Source organism: Daphnia carinata, chromosome 5 (assembly GCF_022539665.2).
Source record: "Daphnia carinata strain CSIRO-1 chromosome 5, CSIRO_AGI_Dcar_HiC_V3, whole genome shotgun sequence".
NCBI lineage: Eukaryota > Metazoa > Arthropoda > Branchiopoda > Diplostraca > Daphniidae > Daphnia > Daphnia carinata.
The window spans coordinates 8,723,124-8,738,245 of NC_081335.1; the positions used below are offsets into that span (position 1 = coordinate 8,723,124).

Consider the following 15,122-nt stretch of genomic DNA (forward strand, 5'->3'; position numbering starts at 1 on the left):
CCCACACATCTGTTGTCACCCCTTTTAATTTGGAACTGAACAATGAAATTACTGGCCCAAAAATATTCACGAAGTAGGTCTTACGGTTACGATGGTTGCTGAACAAAATTTATCTACCATTTTCAAATGCTGTGACACCTATTGGCAGCTTACAAAAGGCTTTTTTGAGCAAGCGAATTACAGTGCTGTAAATAGAACAGTGTGTCTAGATATAAAAAAGCCGATTAACGAAAAAAAAACTTCCAATAAAAAAGTAGCTTAACATTCTAAAAAAAAATTGATTTTTAGTTAAAGTATTTACTTTTTGGGATGGCACAGTGGTGGCGCTGGTGAAATACAGGTAATATACAAAATGATTTTATCTGTCAAATACATGCATAATCATTGAAGCAGACAACCTATATTTTTTTTTTTCGTTAAGCAAATGATCAAACGTCATAACGAGATTTTTAGTTTCCGTTCATTAGCGTAGGTAGGTTCCAATTTCCCGTCCAGGCATTCCAAGTAATCGCCTCGGTTGAGTTATAGGAAAACAGTCATGGTAAGGCAGGAAGAGGATTAGAGGCCGACAAGGAAAGTTTAAGCTGTTTCCGTTTTTCTTCTCTATAGAAACGACTTCTAGCTGCATCAAAAACGTCTGTGGCAGTTCCGTATGTTGTGTTGCTTTTGTAAAGTAGAAGACTGTCAGCAAAAGTAAGATTAAAATGGTGATTTTATAAACATTAAGTGTAATGTTTACATGCAGTTTTTACTTTCATTTGCCAGATAACAGATCTATCCATGAAGCTTTTGAGGAAAACATGGAGGCTCAGGCGGAAATTCAACGGTCTAGCGTCCAAATGTGTTGCTCAAATGACTTTAGTGATGATGATCTGCATAACAGTGTTCCTATACCACATGGGTGTATTCACTCATTTCCTAGAAAAGGACTACTACACAGAGTTCTCGTACCCTATGGAAGGTAATCTTCAACCTCTAATCAAGGAGCTGATATTGGGAAATGAACCACACGTCAAGCCAATTAACGTGTTCAACTACAGCTACCTGAAACTATGCCATGACAAGTGCTCCAGTAACGCAAGTCCAGAACTTCTCTTTGTCATCAAATCAGCTTTACATCATTTTGAACAACGTGAAGCCATAAGACAAACGTGGGGCAATCAATTGCACCTCCCCAATGTTGAAGTTCGACGTATCTTCTTGCTGGGCATGGGTTTCGATCCTGAAGTCCAAAGGAAAGTGGATGAAGAAGACAAATTGCACGGGGATATTGTGCAAGCCGACTTCCACGACAACTACCGCAATAATACGCTGAAGACAATGTCTGGCTTCAAATGGGCTGTCGAACACTGCCCATCGGCGCGTTATATCGTCTTCTCAGACGATGACATGTATATATCAACAAAGAACTTGTTACGATTCATCCGCAAACCATCAAGTTATCCTGAGCAGGAGTCGCAACCGTTGCTCGTCAAAGAATTCGAGCATAGAGACAGGTCTCTCAAGGAGGAACCTGCATTAGTGGACGAAGGTTTAGAAGAACAAAATGAGTTTGGATATCTCAACGAAGAGTCGAAACTTTATGCAGGTTGTATCTAAATCTTTTTTCATTTAATTCCGCCAATACTTATAATTTATTATTGTCGTAGGATACGTCTTCCATTCTCCACCACAACGCCATCAGTCAAGCAAGTGGTATGTCTCTTTAGAAGAGTATCCATATCATTTGTGGCCGCCATACGTGACTGCTGGTGCCTACGTTGTGTCGCGATCGGCTTTACTGGACTTGCATTACGGTAGTTTTTACACCAAGTATTTCCAACTTGACGACATTTTCCTTGCACTTGTTGCCCTCAAAATCAACATCGAACCCGTCCACTGTCCAGAATTCTACTTTTGGAAAAAGAAATACTCAAAGCTCGGATACAAAGACGTCATCGCCTCTCATGGTTATGGTGATCCCGATGAACTCAGGAGTGTTTGGAACGAGCAAAAATTAGCTGGCCATGCATAAGATGCGGCATTTCCTCTTCGTTTTCCATGTTAAATTTTGTTTTTTCGTCCCTTTTGTGGATATCCCTTGTGGGACGCGTTGTTGAAATACGTGCCTTTTCATGTAATCCATTGTGTTTTAGTCAATTCCATACATCGTCGTATCATTAGTGTTGAATTGAACAATACGAAAAAGAATAAAAGATGTTATTGTTTCCAGATAGCAATCCTTTTCCTGTTGCCTCGATTTCACATGGGAAAGAATTCCTGCACGTGTTACCATCGCGTAAAGGAAACATTTTAAGGTAAATTAATCGTATACAAACTGGCTTATTTTGAAATCATGCTTCGGTGGTCGGCTGTGCGTGAGACTCGGTTGTCTGAGTGACATCAGATTGTTGTTGTCCTGTTTGTTCCTCTTGTGCGATGTTTTCTGTTGCGACGATTTCGTTCGAAATAGGGGTAGATTCTGAAACGTTGCTTCCTGTACCTCAGTAGCTACCTTGTCTGTGACAGGTTCTGGTTCGACAGGTTGCTCTTTCAATACTGGTTCGCTAGGGACACTAGCAGGTTGATTGGTTGGGATTGATTCGTTGGTCGGCACGACAGTAGGAGGTGCTTCAACGGGCGATGGCGTTTCTGTAGGAATTGCAGTGGCAATAGGTTGCTCAGAAGAAACAGGGACATCTTCAACAGGCTGCTGAATCGGCGGTTCATGGGTTTCATGAGAATGTGAGGTAGATTCAGGAGCTGTTAAATCCGCACACGGCTCAGGAGCAGCTTCAATTATTGGAGGAGCCAACAAAGTTTCTGGTTGAGCACCTTGAAGTACTGGAGGACATGGTGGCGGTTCGACCGAAGGATGAGTAATGACATTTGGTCTCACTGGCAAAGCAGTATCAGCAACTGAATCAGATTCGGCAACAGGAGTAGCTACTGGAGCAATTTCCACGTGTGACGTACTTTCTACCAATGCAGGTTTTTCTATAACCGACGTCGTTTCCGCCATTGGGACGGGCTCAACCACAGGGGCAGTTTCGACAACTGGAACAGCTGGAGTTTCTACCACAGGAGCTTGCGGTGGAACAAATGCAGCTTGTGAAGGTTCTTGGCTTGGAATCTCATCTACTTTAACAGCCTCAGTGGTGGGCGTCATTTCTTCTGTTTCCATCGGAACTGGTGCAGACGGTGTTTCTTCGGGCACAGGGGCAGCAGTTTCTACAGCCTTAGCTTCAGATGACACACTTAAAGTCGTAGATGCAGGAGGAGCTGCCGTTGTGCTTTCTTCTTTAACTTCAGGTGTAGGGACGTCTTCGGTTTCCATGGCTTCTGCAGGAGCAGAAGCTGCACTTGCTGCTGCAGCAGCTGCAGCGATCGCTGCCTCCTTTTCAGCTTGCAAAGCAGCCACGGCAGCAGCAGCTTCACGCTGGGTAATGAAAAGATGACATAATAAAGTTTGTTCGAATTTAGTTAAAACGATTAACAAACATACTTCACGCATAAGTTCATTTTGACGCTCTTTCTCCCTTTCACGTTCCTTCTTGATGATTTCTGTTTGTTGCTCAACCATTTGTTGGAAGGTCTCTTCATCAATCGGTTTTCGACACGTGCGTATCAGATCGTCTTGGAATGCGGCACTCGACTCGACAAACTTGCGCTTCTTCGAGTCGAATTTCTCCTCGATCTGTTGCAATTCCGTTTCCAGTTTCTTCTGGTGCATCGTCAATGAATGCACCTGCCTCTTCAATACCTAGTTCAACGAATTAGCAAAGGAAAAATCTAACACGCCAAATGTATTTTACCTGCATGCGAGCTGTTGTGACGACTGAGCGAACATCTGGCACCACGACATCCGAGAAGATTTCGTGAACTAATCTATGATTACGAACATAACGCGCATGGGCCACATGCTTAACGGACATGCCGTCGTCAATATCCTCTTCATCCTCTGCCGGCTGGATTTCAATACGTCTACCAAAACACGAACAAATAACGTGATAATTTAATGAACCTTATACTAAAACAACATGATTAAAACCTGTCACTGAAGCCTGCCTTAGCTGACATGCCTCGTTCGCTAGCCGATTCTTTCTCATCGCCACCTTGTTGAGCTTTGCTCTTGGCTGTGATATATGCCTGGCGGTAGAAATGGCTGATAAGCAAGTGAAATTCTGATTTTAATTCTATTCAATTACCTGATAAGCTGGGGAGTTGTGGTAGGCTTTTAGTGTGCGCTCGTATTCAATCTTCTCCGTTTCGTACTCTTCCACAAATTCTTGTTTATCGACATCAGGAAGATCGCGCCACATTTGACCGATGATTTTTCCAATCTCCCACAATTTCAATTCTTGATTGGCTCCTTTCACTTCATCCCAAACTTTTCGGGAGTACCTCATATAGGGCATTAATGGCTTCTCAGGAGCTTTAGGTGGCTTCAAGCTGCTACTTCCAGCCTTTGTAAAAATAAAGTGTTTTAAAACATTTTTGTTATATACACATTTTTTAAATAGATTTATCTACCGATGCGAACTTAGTTCCAAGTTTTTGGGGATTAAACTGTGGGTGACCATGAGGATTCATAACAAATGGGTTTTGATTGCTTGCATCTTTCTGAAATAAGTTAAGAGGAAAAAATTTATAATAGTATTTGAACTTGTGTAAATTGTATTTGCTAAATCACTTACGGACATTCCTTGGGAGCCAGATGCCCTTAAACGTTCTGCATCAAATAGATCAAAATTTAGTTATGGAAATTTACAAAATACAAAAAGAGGTAAAAAATATTCTATCTGCATCAACACAAAAGGTTGATACCTTTGAGAATGTTAAATGAAACAGGCATTCCATGGTTGTGACTCATGGCATCTAAAGCGATAGAGAAAATGAAAATGAAAACTAGGAAAAGAATAACACTCTACATAACAGTGCAAAGCCAGCTTCTAAATCAAACAAAAAGGAGAGCAGATGCCAAAACATGACTAAGAGAAAACGACTAGCAAATAAAACTAAAACTGTGCAGGAACACAAAACTACGTCAAGCTGAACATTGCCACAACATACGAGATGAACCGGTACTTGGAATGGGTGCCGGCGAAGCCATGGCGTTTTGGCGATAATTCTGTGGTAACGCCATTTCGATCCTGTCCGAAAGTAATCCTGGTTTCAAAAGGTAAACACAATTCCTTGGCTGGTGAAATTTCCAAAGTAGAAAGAAACTAAATGACTCGCAGAAGTGCAATTGAAAACAACAAATCGAAGCGTCTTTTCGACTCTTTGTCAAAAATGACTACTGTACACAATTAGGAAGCCCCTCCTTACCACAGCAGGAATGCTTCAATCCAACTCCGGCCAGTCAAAGAAACCTGGGTTTCAAGTCATAAAAATCTACGTTTCTATGATTCTGATAAAAGTGACACATACTGAATTAAATGATTCCTTCTTAAACGACTTGTATTGTAGAGCCAATGCCGATGCCTTGCTAAAGTGCATGGAATTTTTGGAATTTGCATAGGGCACGAGGAATGCCCTCGTAATTTAAACGCATTTTTATGATAAAATGTGTTTGTATATTGCGTCAATAACAGAAATTGTTGGCAACAGTACCAGGGCAGTCTATTCTCTTCATGCCCGCTTTTTGCCTACAAAGTCCAGTCACGTAAACATCCTCAAATGGAAACATGGGCGTCGTCTGAAAGCACGCCAACAAAGGAAGAACTGAAGTGCCATGCAAGAAGTAAGCAGACCCATTAAAATATGTAGGATAATTATTCCAAGGAAATTCTTCGTATGTCATTGATCTCGAACCACCTGTTGCGTACAATGGATAATGTTAGCTAATTTGGCAGATCCCCATCAATGCAGTCGTTGACCCAACGATATGTAAACTTGAAATATTAATACCTTCTCGATTTGTTGAGGTTCCATTATCTGCCAATACGCCTATCGAAAACAGGGGCGATTGAGCATAGTTCTTAACAATTTGAATCAACTTTGCCAAATCAAATTTAACGTCTTCTTCCACCTTGAATATGAAACTGACAGCCGAACAGTTTCTGTTTAACCAGTTAAATACAGCAGCCATTTTTTGTGTTGAATCTCTGTACGACTTTATAATTATATTTATCTGAACTATATCAGCTTCAACGTTACTTTCTTCTTCGAGTTTTGTTTGCGTCAAAGGGTTGCTCGTTAGTTCCAAGAAAAAACCAAAGCTGATTTTACCAAGCACACCCATTTTAGAAGCGATTGCAGTTCGCAATTCTTTTCGTATTTGATCCCGTTTTCCAAAACTGTCTGGACTTGATATGATCGCAATGAATAAACTTGGTAAGCTCGACGAGGGACACGCTGGCATACCGATTGGGTATCGAAAAGAAAGGACGTCATTAAGAACTGGTCCAAACTCTGGTTTGAGTGGCGCAATGCCGGATAGTGGGAAAAGCCCCAGACGGGCTACATTATATCGATCGTAATCCACGATGCTTTCATACGAAGGCTTGTCGTTCTTGATGAAAAATGATGATCCTTTCCAGAAGGAAGCCATGTATTCAATGAATGGAGCTTTTCTCAAATTATTCTCTGCTTCTGCCTTTTCATAGTTCAGACATTTAGTCAAGTTTAGCATTATTTCTGTTCTGTCTTTGTTACACGCTGCAATTTTCGCATTTAATGTCAAATTCGTTGTTTGAGTTTCGTTACGCGTAGTTTCTAGAAGCATTGTTTTGTTTTTAGTATCAGTTATACACCCAACAAGTTGAGAGTTGATTTGAGACTTTTCAGTGTTGCATCTTGAAATCTCGTCACTCAAGGAATAATTTAATCTCTGATAATTTTTTATTTCATCTTCCAATAGAATTACTTCATTTTGACCTTCTGTTAGACATTCAGTTAAGTTAGTTTCCAGTTTTCTTGACTCCACGTCACACGTTTCAGATTTATTTTTATACAGGAGACTCAGCTCTTGATATTTCTTGGCGTAAGCCATTGCCTTCTGTAGATTTTCATCGTCCTCGATATTTAAACATGCTGTCAAATTGGCAACCATTTTCTCTTTTCCCTTTTCGCAGGTTAGCATTTTCTCGTCTTGGGCATCGCGCAAGTCTTGGCATTGAATCACTTCGGCTTCAAACTGCTCGGATTTGTTTTCCCAATCGTTTAAACATCGAGTTAAGTTTGATCCTATCTTTGTCTTTTCCGTAGAACAGGCCAACTCCTTCACATTTAATGCTGAATTATTTTTCTGTAGTTCGTCGATTTCAGCTTCCAACAAAGATGTTTTATTTTCACCTTCATTTAAACATCCAATCAAACTGTTATTCGCTTTTCTTTTTTCGGCTTCGCAGATGACAAGCTTTTCATTTCCAGAGGAATTCGCACTCTGGTAATTCTTTATTTCAGCGTTAAACAATGAAACGTTCTTGTTAAAGTCGTTCAAACATCCAGTCAAGTTGGATTCAAGGAGCGTGTTTGATGCATTGCAACTTGAGATTTTTTCGTTTAATATCGAAAACAAATGTTGGCATTTTTCCAGTTCAGTTTCTAGAGATTGCGTCCAGTTCTTTGTTTGGCACTCGTTCAAACTGAGTTGTTGATCTTCCTTTTCAGTTTCACAGTCTAAAAATTGCTTGTTCAGGGAGTTTTTCAAACTTTGGCAATTTTTTATTTCCGTGTCAAAACGTAGTGACTGGTTTTTTCTGTCAACAAGACACTCGTTGTAACTTGATCTTAATTTAGATTTTTCCACAGCGCAGATTGCAATCGTTTCGTTTAACATTGAATTTTGGTGTTGACAGCTTTCCATTTCAGCTTTAATTAATAGTTCTTTGTTTTTATCTTCAATTAAACACAAAGCCAAGTCTAATTCTAACTTTTTAATCTCCATTTCAATGGCTGCAATTTTCTCACCTAAATGATTATTTGAATCTTGGCAATTTTTCATTTGAGACTGAAACCATAGGCGTTTGTTTTTTAATTCATTTAGGCATTCAGTTAAATTAAATTCTTGATAATGTTTTTCTTCGTTTAGCTGATTTGCCTGTGCTTCTGTTTCATTCTTGTGTTGGTTCCGCTCTATTTGGCATTGATTTGCAAAATTTTTCAGACGTACAATTTGTCCTTGAAGGAAATGTTTGTGGCTTTCAAACACTGTTGTTAGTGTGTTCCAATTCTCTCGACATGGGATGTATCTGTACGAAATACTGAACTCTTCGATTTTGAATGAGTAGTCATTGTTGCTTTTTTCTAGTAACACCATTCCCGTAGAATCTTCATCATTCGGTATATATCGATATAAAATGCATCTTGAAATGCTTGTAAACAGACTGCTTGCATGAACCTCTGCCGGATCAGGTGATGTTTTGTTCTCCTGTGAGTTACCAGTTGCAATGAGTGTTAAAAACAAGAATAGTTTCATCGTGAAACTGATTCTCATGTCCATGGAATTTCCTGGAGGCAAGAATAAACTTTTAATTTCAGGTGACTAAAAAGAAACCATAGCGTTAATCTTCACGAAGCTGTCAATTTTTGTGAATGCTTATGTTTAATTTTAAGTTCGGAACCAAATGTTGTACAAATGCTGTATCCTAAATTCACCCTACGCTGTGAAATCTTTGAAACATAATTACCTTTTCTTCAGTAAAGAATCATTTTTGGGCCATAGATGAATTATAGTCACCTACCTTAAGATGAAACAGCAATCAAATTGTTTTACTTGCAACCACTTATACTTGATTCAATTCCTGATACAGTTTTTGATGCACTGGTAAGTTATGTCCCCTGTCAGGTTTTTATGATTGGGAATGAATTCCATTATAGTGAATGCCTGAAAAAGAAATTGATACACAGGCTATGAAGTTTCTGAACGATGGTTTGAATTTCACAATGTGAAATTTAACCTGCTCCAGTGTACTACCATTGAGGTATCAGCCTCCTCTGTGTGACATCATCAGCTACAAGTTACCTGCAGCATTAGCAAAATTGAAAGAGCATTACAAAAATTAGGATAGATTACTTTTAAAGCAATCAGATATCAAGTTAAGGTAATAAACTTCATCTTACACATTTCTCTTTTGATGTTTCCATATCGTTAGCTCAATAAATGATGAGCCTCACACCCTAAAAAATCAATACATTATTCTTTCTTCTCGTACAATTATAATACACAATAACAGTTTTCGACCTAGGAATGGGGGTGAAATGACTTCCACAGTAGAAGATAAACACATTCAGAAATTTACGTAGTGGTACCCGCAAATACGATGAATATTGTGTGCATTTTTATCAAGAACGCGGGTGATCATGGCTCCACACAAAGCACATGCCTTTCTTCTCAACTCATCCGGTGACTCATAACGTCGCCGCCATTACCGACGTTGCAATTCCACTAGTAAATATTATGAACATGGCACGAATATGATGGTTTTATGTTAGCCTTTTTTCCTAGCCGAACAAATGTGTAAAATAAAAATGTCAACCTTTACAATTGCTATCTGTACTAAAACAATTTAGGTAGGTTAGGTTAGGAATTTTAATCGAGCTGTGCACACACTGGCAAATGGTCAAAGTACCAAATCAAGCTCGGCTGCTTTTTTCTACTTAGAAATGGATATAAATGCTGTTAATGCCTCAAAACCATAGATTTGGTCAGTTTAAATATCTCATTTCAAATTTCAAGGAGAAGAAGGGAATGATAAAGAATCATCACATCGTCTGAAGTACACGAATAAATTATAAAAGGTGACCGTCATTCTGCCATTATAATCGCAATCCAAAAGTCAAGCTATCTTTTCTGTCAGAAATGCCAGCAGGGAAATAAAACAACCGACGAACAGAACGGCAAATGCTCCCGTCAAATTGGACAATGTTAGTCGTACGGGTCGAATATGGGTTTTCATGTCGATCTTGTAGCCGCCATTTTGGCTTGGGCAAGGCCAAGTATCAGGCTTGAATCGTTTCTCCCATGACAAGATAAATCCCAATTCCTGAAGCGTCAACGTCCTACAGAAAATTTTAATCAGAAATAAAAGCTAAGAATTTTTCGTCGGAAAACCCAGTTAAATACTACTATCCAATGAATAATTTAATAAATGTTACCCTCGATTGAAATCTTCCACATATGGACTTCCTCTGGCAAGGGCCCAGACAAGTGAAAAGGCTTTTTGTAGTTCCCCACCTATGATCAGCTTGCACTTTCTCGAGTTGCGATAATCCAGTTGAATCACGCCCTGTAATGCCTGCTCACCCTACTTGGCATTTCAAATATTTTTAAATTTCTATTAGAACCCATTGTGAAATTATTATGATTTATGATAACATATCGTGTTTATTCTACATACGTTCAAATAGACATGTTGGGGCGGTAATGACTTCACCATATCAATGCAATCCTTCGTCGAGTTACATCTCGTGTGCGGATAGGCTCGTAACTTGTCGCCGAGTGCCTTGAACAATCCAGATTGAGCAGACTGCAATAAAAAAAGGTGTCCAACGTTAGTAGATTTGGTTAGCTCTCCTTTAGTCATTAGAAACAAGGGGAAATTCACTACCATAAAAAGGCTATCAGGGCCCTGGCTTCTGTCAACGACAGCATGGATGTCGGAATGTTGGGCAAGCTCTTCGATTGAATTTACGAGCGGCTTGGCACTGCGCGTGGCTGTCACATATGAGATGAGAGTGCTATTATAGCTGTTGACAAGCACAAGAGTCAGCAGGCACCACGCCCCTATTACAAGGCGTATCGATGTCAGGTTGCATAGTACGTTTCCACCTGAAATTCGTTCGAAACAAGTAATAAATGTTTTTCTAATACGTGTCGTCCTTTTGGTCAATTAATGTGCAAATACTTAAAAATGGCAAAACTAAATACGTCTGCAAAAAGAGGAGTATGTAAATACGAAGATTATTTATCACATTTGGTACCTTGATTTAATAGCGTGGCCAATAAGTACATGGGGATGTTTCTGTTCGAACAGATTGTTTTCTTTCTCTCCTCCAGGTTTTTATTATTCGTTATCAAGACAAGATTCAAACAGCGCAAGATCACCAGAACTATTCCGGATGTTATTATAAGCGTTATCCACACCTTTTGAAAGAATTAAGTTAGCAGTTGTTATAAACTGAAATACAAACTGAACAGTTGTACCAGCCTAGTAATAGGTAAAAATAACAAAACTAATTTTGAATATTGCACAACTGACGAGGTTACTCACCCAAAATTGAAAGGGTTTGATGATTGCGTCGACGTTAGTTTGTGTTTCTCCCGGCATCGGTATCAAGAAAGACAACTTTGAGTAGGAGAATGGGTGGATAAAATCCACCAGGCGATCGGGTGAACCAAGTGGTTCTAAATTGGTCACGACGACGTCACGTACCTGGAATCACGCAATGAATCTCGTTCGTAACATCGAATACGAAAGCCTCCTGGCTTATTTCGCTTGAGAGGTTGTTTCAACTATACGCAATCATACCCCAGTGAGAATGTAGAGGACAGTCCTAGGTTGATGGAAATTTCCGTTTTCTACTATCTTGGACACATTTTCTTCAAGGGAAACCGTATAACTGCATAAAATATACGTTAAAAATACATATGTAAAAAAAGACGATGTAAAAATTCAGGAAATGATGTATACTCAAATTTGTATCGTTGTGACAGCCAGTCGAGTATCAACGGAAAGACACCAAACGGGCTGGATTCGCGGCCAGCCATTTTCCTTTGGAACAATACAGAACCGGTATACTTGAACAAGAAAACATCAACATTACTTACAGCTGTACAATAAAAGATTGCACGTTTAAGGTGTAGATGAATGTAGTGATCCGTTATTAACTCGTGTTTGCAAATACCTCAATTTGTGCAATTCGAAGATGAGGCTTTGTCTTTTGTGACGGCTCTTCCTTTGGCGATGATGGCATGGCGGATTCCAGTAAGGCGGACGATAGACGAACAATTCGTATGAAAGCAACGAGCTGCCTCGGCGTTAGTTTCATTTTGAAAGCGTTACACGTTCTTCGAATCTGCAATTTTATAGGTAAAAATGTTTATTCAAGTTGCTTCAGTTACCTAGGAAATGCATGCTCCGTAGCAACGTCCGCAATCCTTCGTACCAAAAAATTCCATTAATATCAATTGCCTTTATTAGGCGCGCCACTCTGTAGTCCTTCTCTTCTTGTTATTCGACGTGATCTCCAAGGTTGTCCATTGCATACATATATTGTGGGAAGCAGTCACATCAGATCCATCCCACAACAGTGCAGATTTCTCAAATCTTGATTGAGTTTGTGCTGGGCACCTGGTATACATACAGATACTACATGAATATGTTGTATGTTACTATATAAAGGCATAGCCCCTTTTATTGATCTAGAATTAGATAATCAATAACTTTAAGAAGCAACGGAAATTTAGAATGAGAGTTCACCTTTGTGAATAGGATAGACTTGAGTGGACAAGCTGCGACTCCACTTGATGGATGGCTGTAACTACCAGATGATGGAAAGCTATTGTATTCCACAGCCTTGGGCATGTTTTTATCATTTTAAATTCTATAGCTATACAATAGAAGAAAAACAAATCAATACGTGAAAATTTCATAAAAAACAGGAACTTAAGAATGAATGTAGTGAAATCAAATACCCATTTCATGTCGAAATGGAGGCCAGTCTAGGATCAGAGGATCAGGCTAATGTATCGATCACATTCTACTTGAATACTAAAATCTTCAAATTAAAGATACTGCTGTAATCACTACTCATCTGGAACAATGTCATGCACTAAAAACGACCACGGATCACGCTTGTCTGATATCTTTGTGATAAATACAATTTCATAAATTAAACTTTTCCTTCTCTGACGGCAAGCCCTGTCCGCCATCATGAGACAGCAGACGACGTCTGAACCCTAAACGAATGGCAGGATGAAAATTCTAGAAATTACAAAATCCTTAAGCTACATTTGAGTTAGTTTAATCGCAGATCAGGCGCTGTGGAGTACCATAATCTTTCGTTGTGAGTTAAGAAATAGTAAGAATGTTTATTGTAATTTTCAATTTACCAAAAAATTTCATATGGAGGTATGTATTCAATGAACGTATATTGGTTGTGAATATCCTCTTCTAGTGTTTCCACGATTTAGTGTTTACAATACATTATCTCCTTGATTCTCACAATATTGAGTAAAAAAAAAATTGTCATTTTCACAAATGAACGATTATTGATAAAGACTCCTCCGTTTGTCTGTGATACATGTATAATTTGTTAAACGCGGCCATCGTTGTATTTTCCCACCCCAAAAGATCAAACTATCTTTTCCACTAGAAAAGTCAACAATGAAATATGAAACTAAATAACCGACGGCGAGAACAGCAAATGCTCCCGTCAAATTGGGCAATGTTAGTCGTACGCGTGGAATTTTTTCCTTTTTGATAATGCGGTAGTCTTCAATTTGGCTCGAGCAAGGCCTAATGTCAGGCTTCAACTTTTTATCCCAAAACAGAATCAGCCCAAATTCGTGGAGTGTCAACGTCCTGCGGAAAATGTTAAAGTAAACTATTATTTTTTTAAGTCATAAAAATTACATGAAAACAACCCAATTATTTGCTTTCATAGATAAATGATTCAAACACTATTACCCTCGATTGAATTCCTCCAAGTATGGACTTCCCTTGGCCAGGCCCCACATGAGGGCAAAGTCTTTTACTAGTTCACCACCTATGGCCAGGTAGCATTTTCTTGTAGTTTGGTACTCTTGTTTAAGCACAGCTAGTAAAGCCAGATCACTATTTGCCATTATCAAGAGTTCAATGACAATTTTTGTGCCAATCTCAAAATGGTTGAAGTTGACCACAATATGACGTTTATAACGGTGAAAGAATAGACAAAAGGCGTCACAAGAGGAATTAACAATCAGCAAAGCAATGGCTTTTACTTATGGAGCCATAGATTGTGCCAGGAATAAATCCATCGCAGCAGGTTAACCATTTTGTTACCGTGGTGCCATCCCATCTTTCATTCTTAAATCGTACTTAATTTCAGAGTGATACATACGTTCACGTAAACATGCCGAGGGGGTGTTGATTTCACCATGTCAACACACTGCTTTGAAGAGTTACACCTCGACTGCGGATAGGCTCGTAACTTGTCTCCGAGCGCCTGAAACAATCCAGATTGTGCAGACTGCAATAAAAAAAAAGAGTATTTTGGAACGTTAGTGGATTTGGTTAGCTCTCCTATAGTCATCGGAAACAAAGGAAAATTTCACTACCATAAAAAGGCTATCGGGACCCTGGTCTCTGTCGACGACGAGATGGACTTTGGATTTCTGGGCAAGCGCTTTCATTGAACTGACGAGTGGCATTGCAAGGCGCTTGGCTGTCACGTATGAGATGAGGGTGCTGTTGTAGCTATTGACGAGCACAAGGGTCAGTAAGCACCACGCCCCTATTACAAGGCGGATCGACGTCAGGATGTATGATAAGTATCCGCCTAGAAATTATAAACAAGACGATTAATCATGTTGTAGATATCTATGTCTTTATTAAAAATAATCAATACCAACGCGAGAATTTGATGCATGTGTTGTACCTTGATTTAATAGTGTGGCCAACAAGTACACGACGATGTTTCTGTTTGCATTCATTGTGTCCTTTTCCTTCACAATGTATCTTTCTCTCGTTATCAAGAAGAGATCAAAGCAACGCAAGACTACCAGAACTGCTCCGGTTGCTATTCCAAGCGCTATCCATACCTTTTCAAAGAATTCATTAATTCGTATAAGCAAAGTCGACAACGAAAAAAAACAATTGATTGAATATTGTACAACTGATTGGATTACTAACCCAGTACTGAAACGGCCTGATGACGGCGTGTTTCGTAAGGGTTCCGGCGTGGGTATCACGAACCATAATCGTGAATACGAAAATAGGTGGACAAAATCTACCAGGCGATTAGGTGAACCGAGTGGCTCTATCGCAGCTGTGATGACATCCCTTGCCTGAAATAATGCATATAACCATTACTAGCATCAAATGCGAAAACCTTGTGGCTCATTCAAAAGGTCATTGACGCTGTATGTAAAAACATACTCCACTTAATATGTAGACCAAGCCACCAGGCTGATGGGGTGCTCTGTTCTTCTC

General features: G+C 39.4%; 5 protein-coding genes across 10 annotated transcripts; 1 reads left to right on the top strand and 4 right to left on the bottom strand.

Moving 5' to 3' along the window:
- The first annotated feature begins 411 nt into the window (after positions 1-411).
- On the top strand, positions 412-2,213 carry LOC130702923 (beta-1,3-galactosyltransferase brn-like). The gene is made up of 4 exons (XM_057524555.2): positions 412-541; positions 610-693; positions 766-1,588; positions 1,650-2,213. Exons 3-4 carry the CDS (start codon positions 781-783, stop codon positions 2,012-2,014), a joined length of 1,173 nt encoding a protein of 390 aa, XP_057380538.1. The 5' UTR covers positions 412-541; positions 610-693; positions 766-780; the 3' UTR covers positions 2,015-2,213.
- LOC130702916 (SWI/SNF-related matrix-associated actin-dependent regulator of chromatin subfamily E member 1-like) lies at positions 2,198-5,262 on the bottom strand. 4 transcript variants are annotated; one of them, XM_057524540.2, is made up of 9 exons: positions 5,068-5,262; positions 4,807-4,857; positions 4,677-4,711; positions 4,513-4,602; positions 4,188-4,445; positions 4,031-4,128; positions 3,795-3,963; positions 3,485-3,742; positions 2,198-3,418 (listed from the first exon to the last, which is right to left on the bottom strand). In XM_057524540.2, exons 1-9 carry the CDS (start codon positions 5,123-5,125, stop codon positions 2,303-2,305), a joined length of 2,133 nt encoding a protein of 710 aa, XP_057380523.1. In that variant the 5' UTR covers positions 5,126-5,262; the 3' UTR covers positions 2,198-2,302. The 4 variants fall into 4 exon arrangements, with proteins under 4 accessions (XP_057380523.1, XP_057380522.1, XP_057380525.1 ...); XM_057524539.2 differs by having other exon boundaries at positions 5,053-5,262; XM_057524542.2 differs by lacking the exon at positions 4,807-4,857.
- A 173-nt stretch (positions 5,263-5,435) lies between these two features.
- Positions 5,436-9,331, bottom strand: LOC130702915 (uncharacterized). Of its 3 annotated transcripts, XM_057524536.2 has the most exons (6): positions 9,170-9,331; positions 9,049-9,105; positions 8,886-8,950; positions 8,616-8,812; positions 5,893-8,436; positions 5,436-5,799 (listed from the first exon to the last, which is right to left on the bottom strand). In XM_057524536.2, exons 5-6 carry the CDS (start codon positions 8,426-8,428, stop codon positions 5,567-5,569), a joined length of 2,769 nt encoding a protein of 922 aa, XP_057380519.1. In that variant the 5' UTR covers positions 8,429-8,436; positions 8,616-8,812; positions 8,886-8,950; positions 9,049-9,105; positions 9,170-9,331; the 3' UTR covers positions 5,436-5,566. The 3 variants fall into 3 exon arrangements, with proteins under 3 accessions (XP_057380519.1, XP_057380521.1, XP_057380518.1); XM_057524538.2 differs by having other exon boundaries at positions 5,893-8,812; positions 8,903-8,950; XM_057524535.2 differs by having other exon boundaries at positions 5,893-8,812.
- A 214-nt stretch (positions 9,332-9,545) lies between these two features.
- Positions 9,546-11,055, bottom strand: LOC130702809 (ionotropic receptor 93a-like). The gene is made up of 5 exons (XM_057524421.2): positions 10,909-11,055; positions 10,536-10,756; positions 10,326-10,454; positions 10,084-10,232; positions 9,546-9,987 (listed from the first exon to the last, which is right to left on the bottom strand). Exons 1-5 carry the CDS (start codon positions 10,937-10,939, stop codon positions 9,765-9,767), a joined length of 753 nt encoding a protein of 250 aa, XP_057380404.2. The 5' UTR covers positions 10,940-11,055; the 3' UTR covers positions 9,546-9,764.
- A 1,757-nt stretch (positions 11,056-12,812) lies between these two features.
- On the bottom strand, positions 12,813-14,965 carry LOC130702810 (uncharacterized). Its single transcript, XM_059495454.1, has 7 exons — positions 14,823-14,965; positions 14,569-14,731; positions 14,249-14,469; positions 14,010-14,160; positions 13,617-13,911; positions 13,288-13,511; positions 12,813-12,886 (listed from the first exon to the last, which is right to left on the bottom strand). Exons 1-7 carry the CDS (start codon positions 14,886-14,888, stop codon positions 12,813-12,815), a joined length of 1,194 nt encoding a protein of 397 aa, XP_059351437.1. The 5' UTR covers positions 14,889-14,965.
- Between the last annotated feature and the right edge of the window lie 157 nt (positions 14,966-15,122).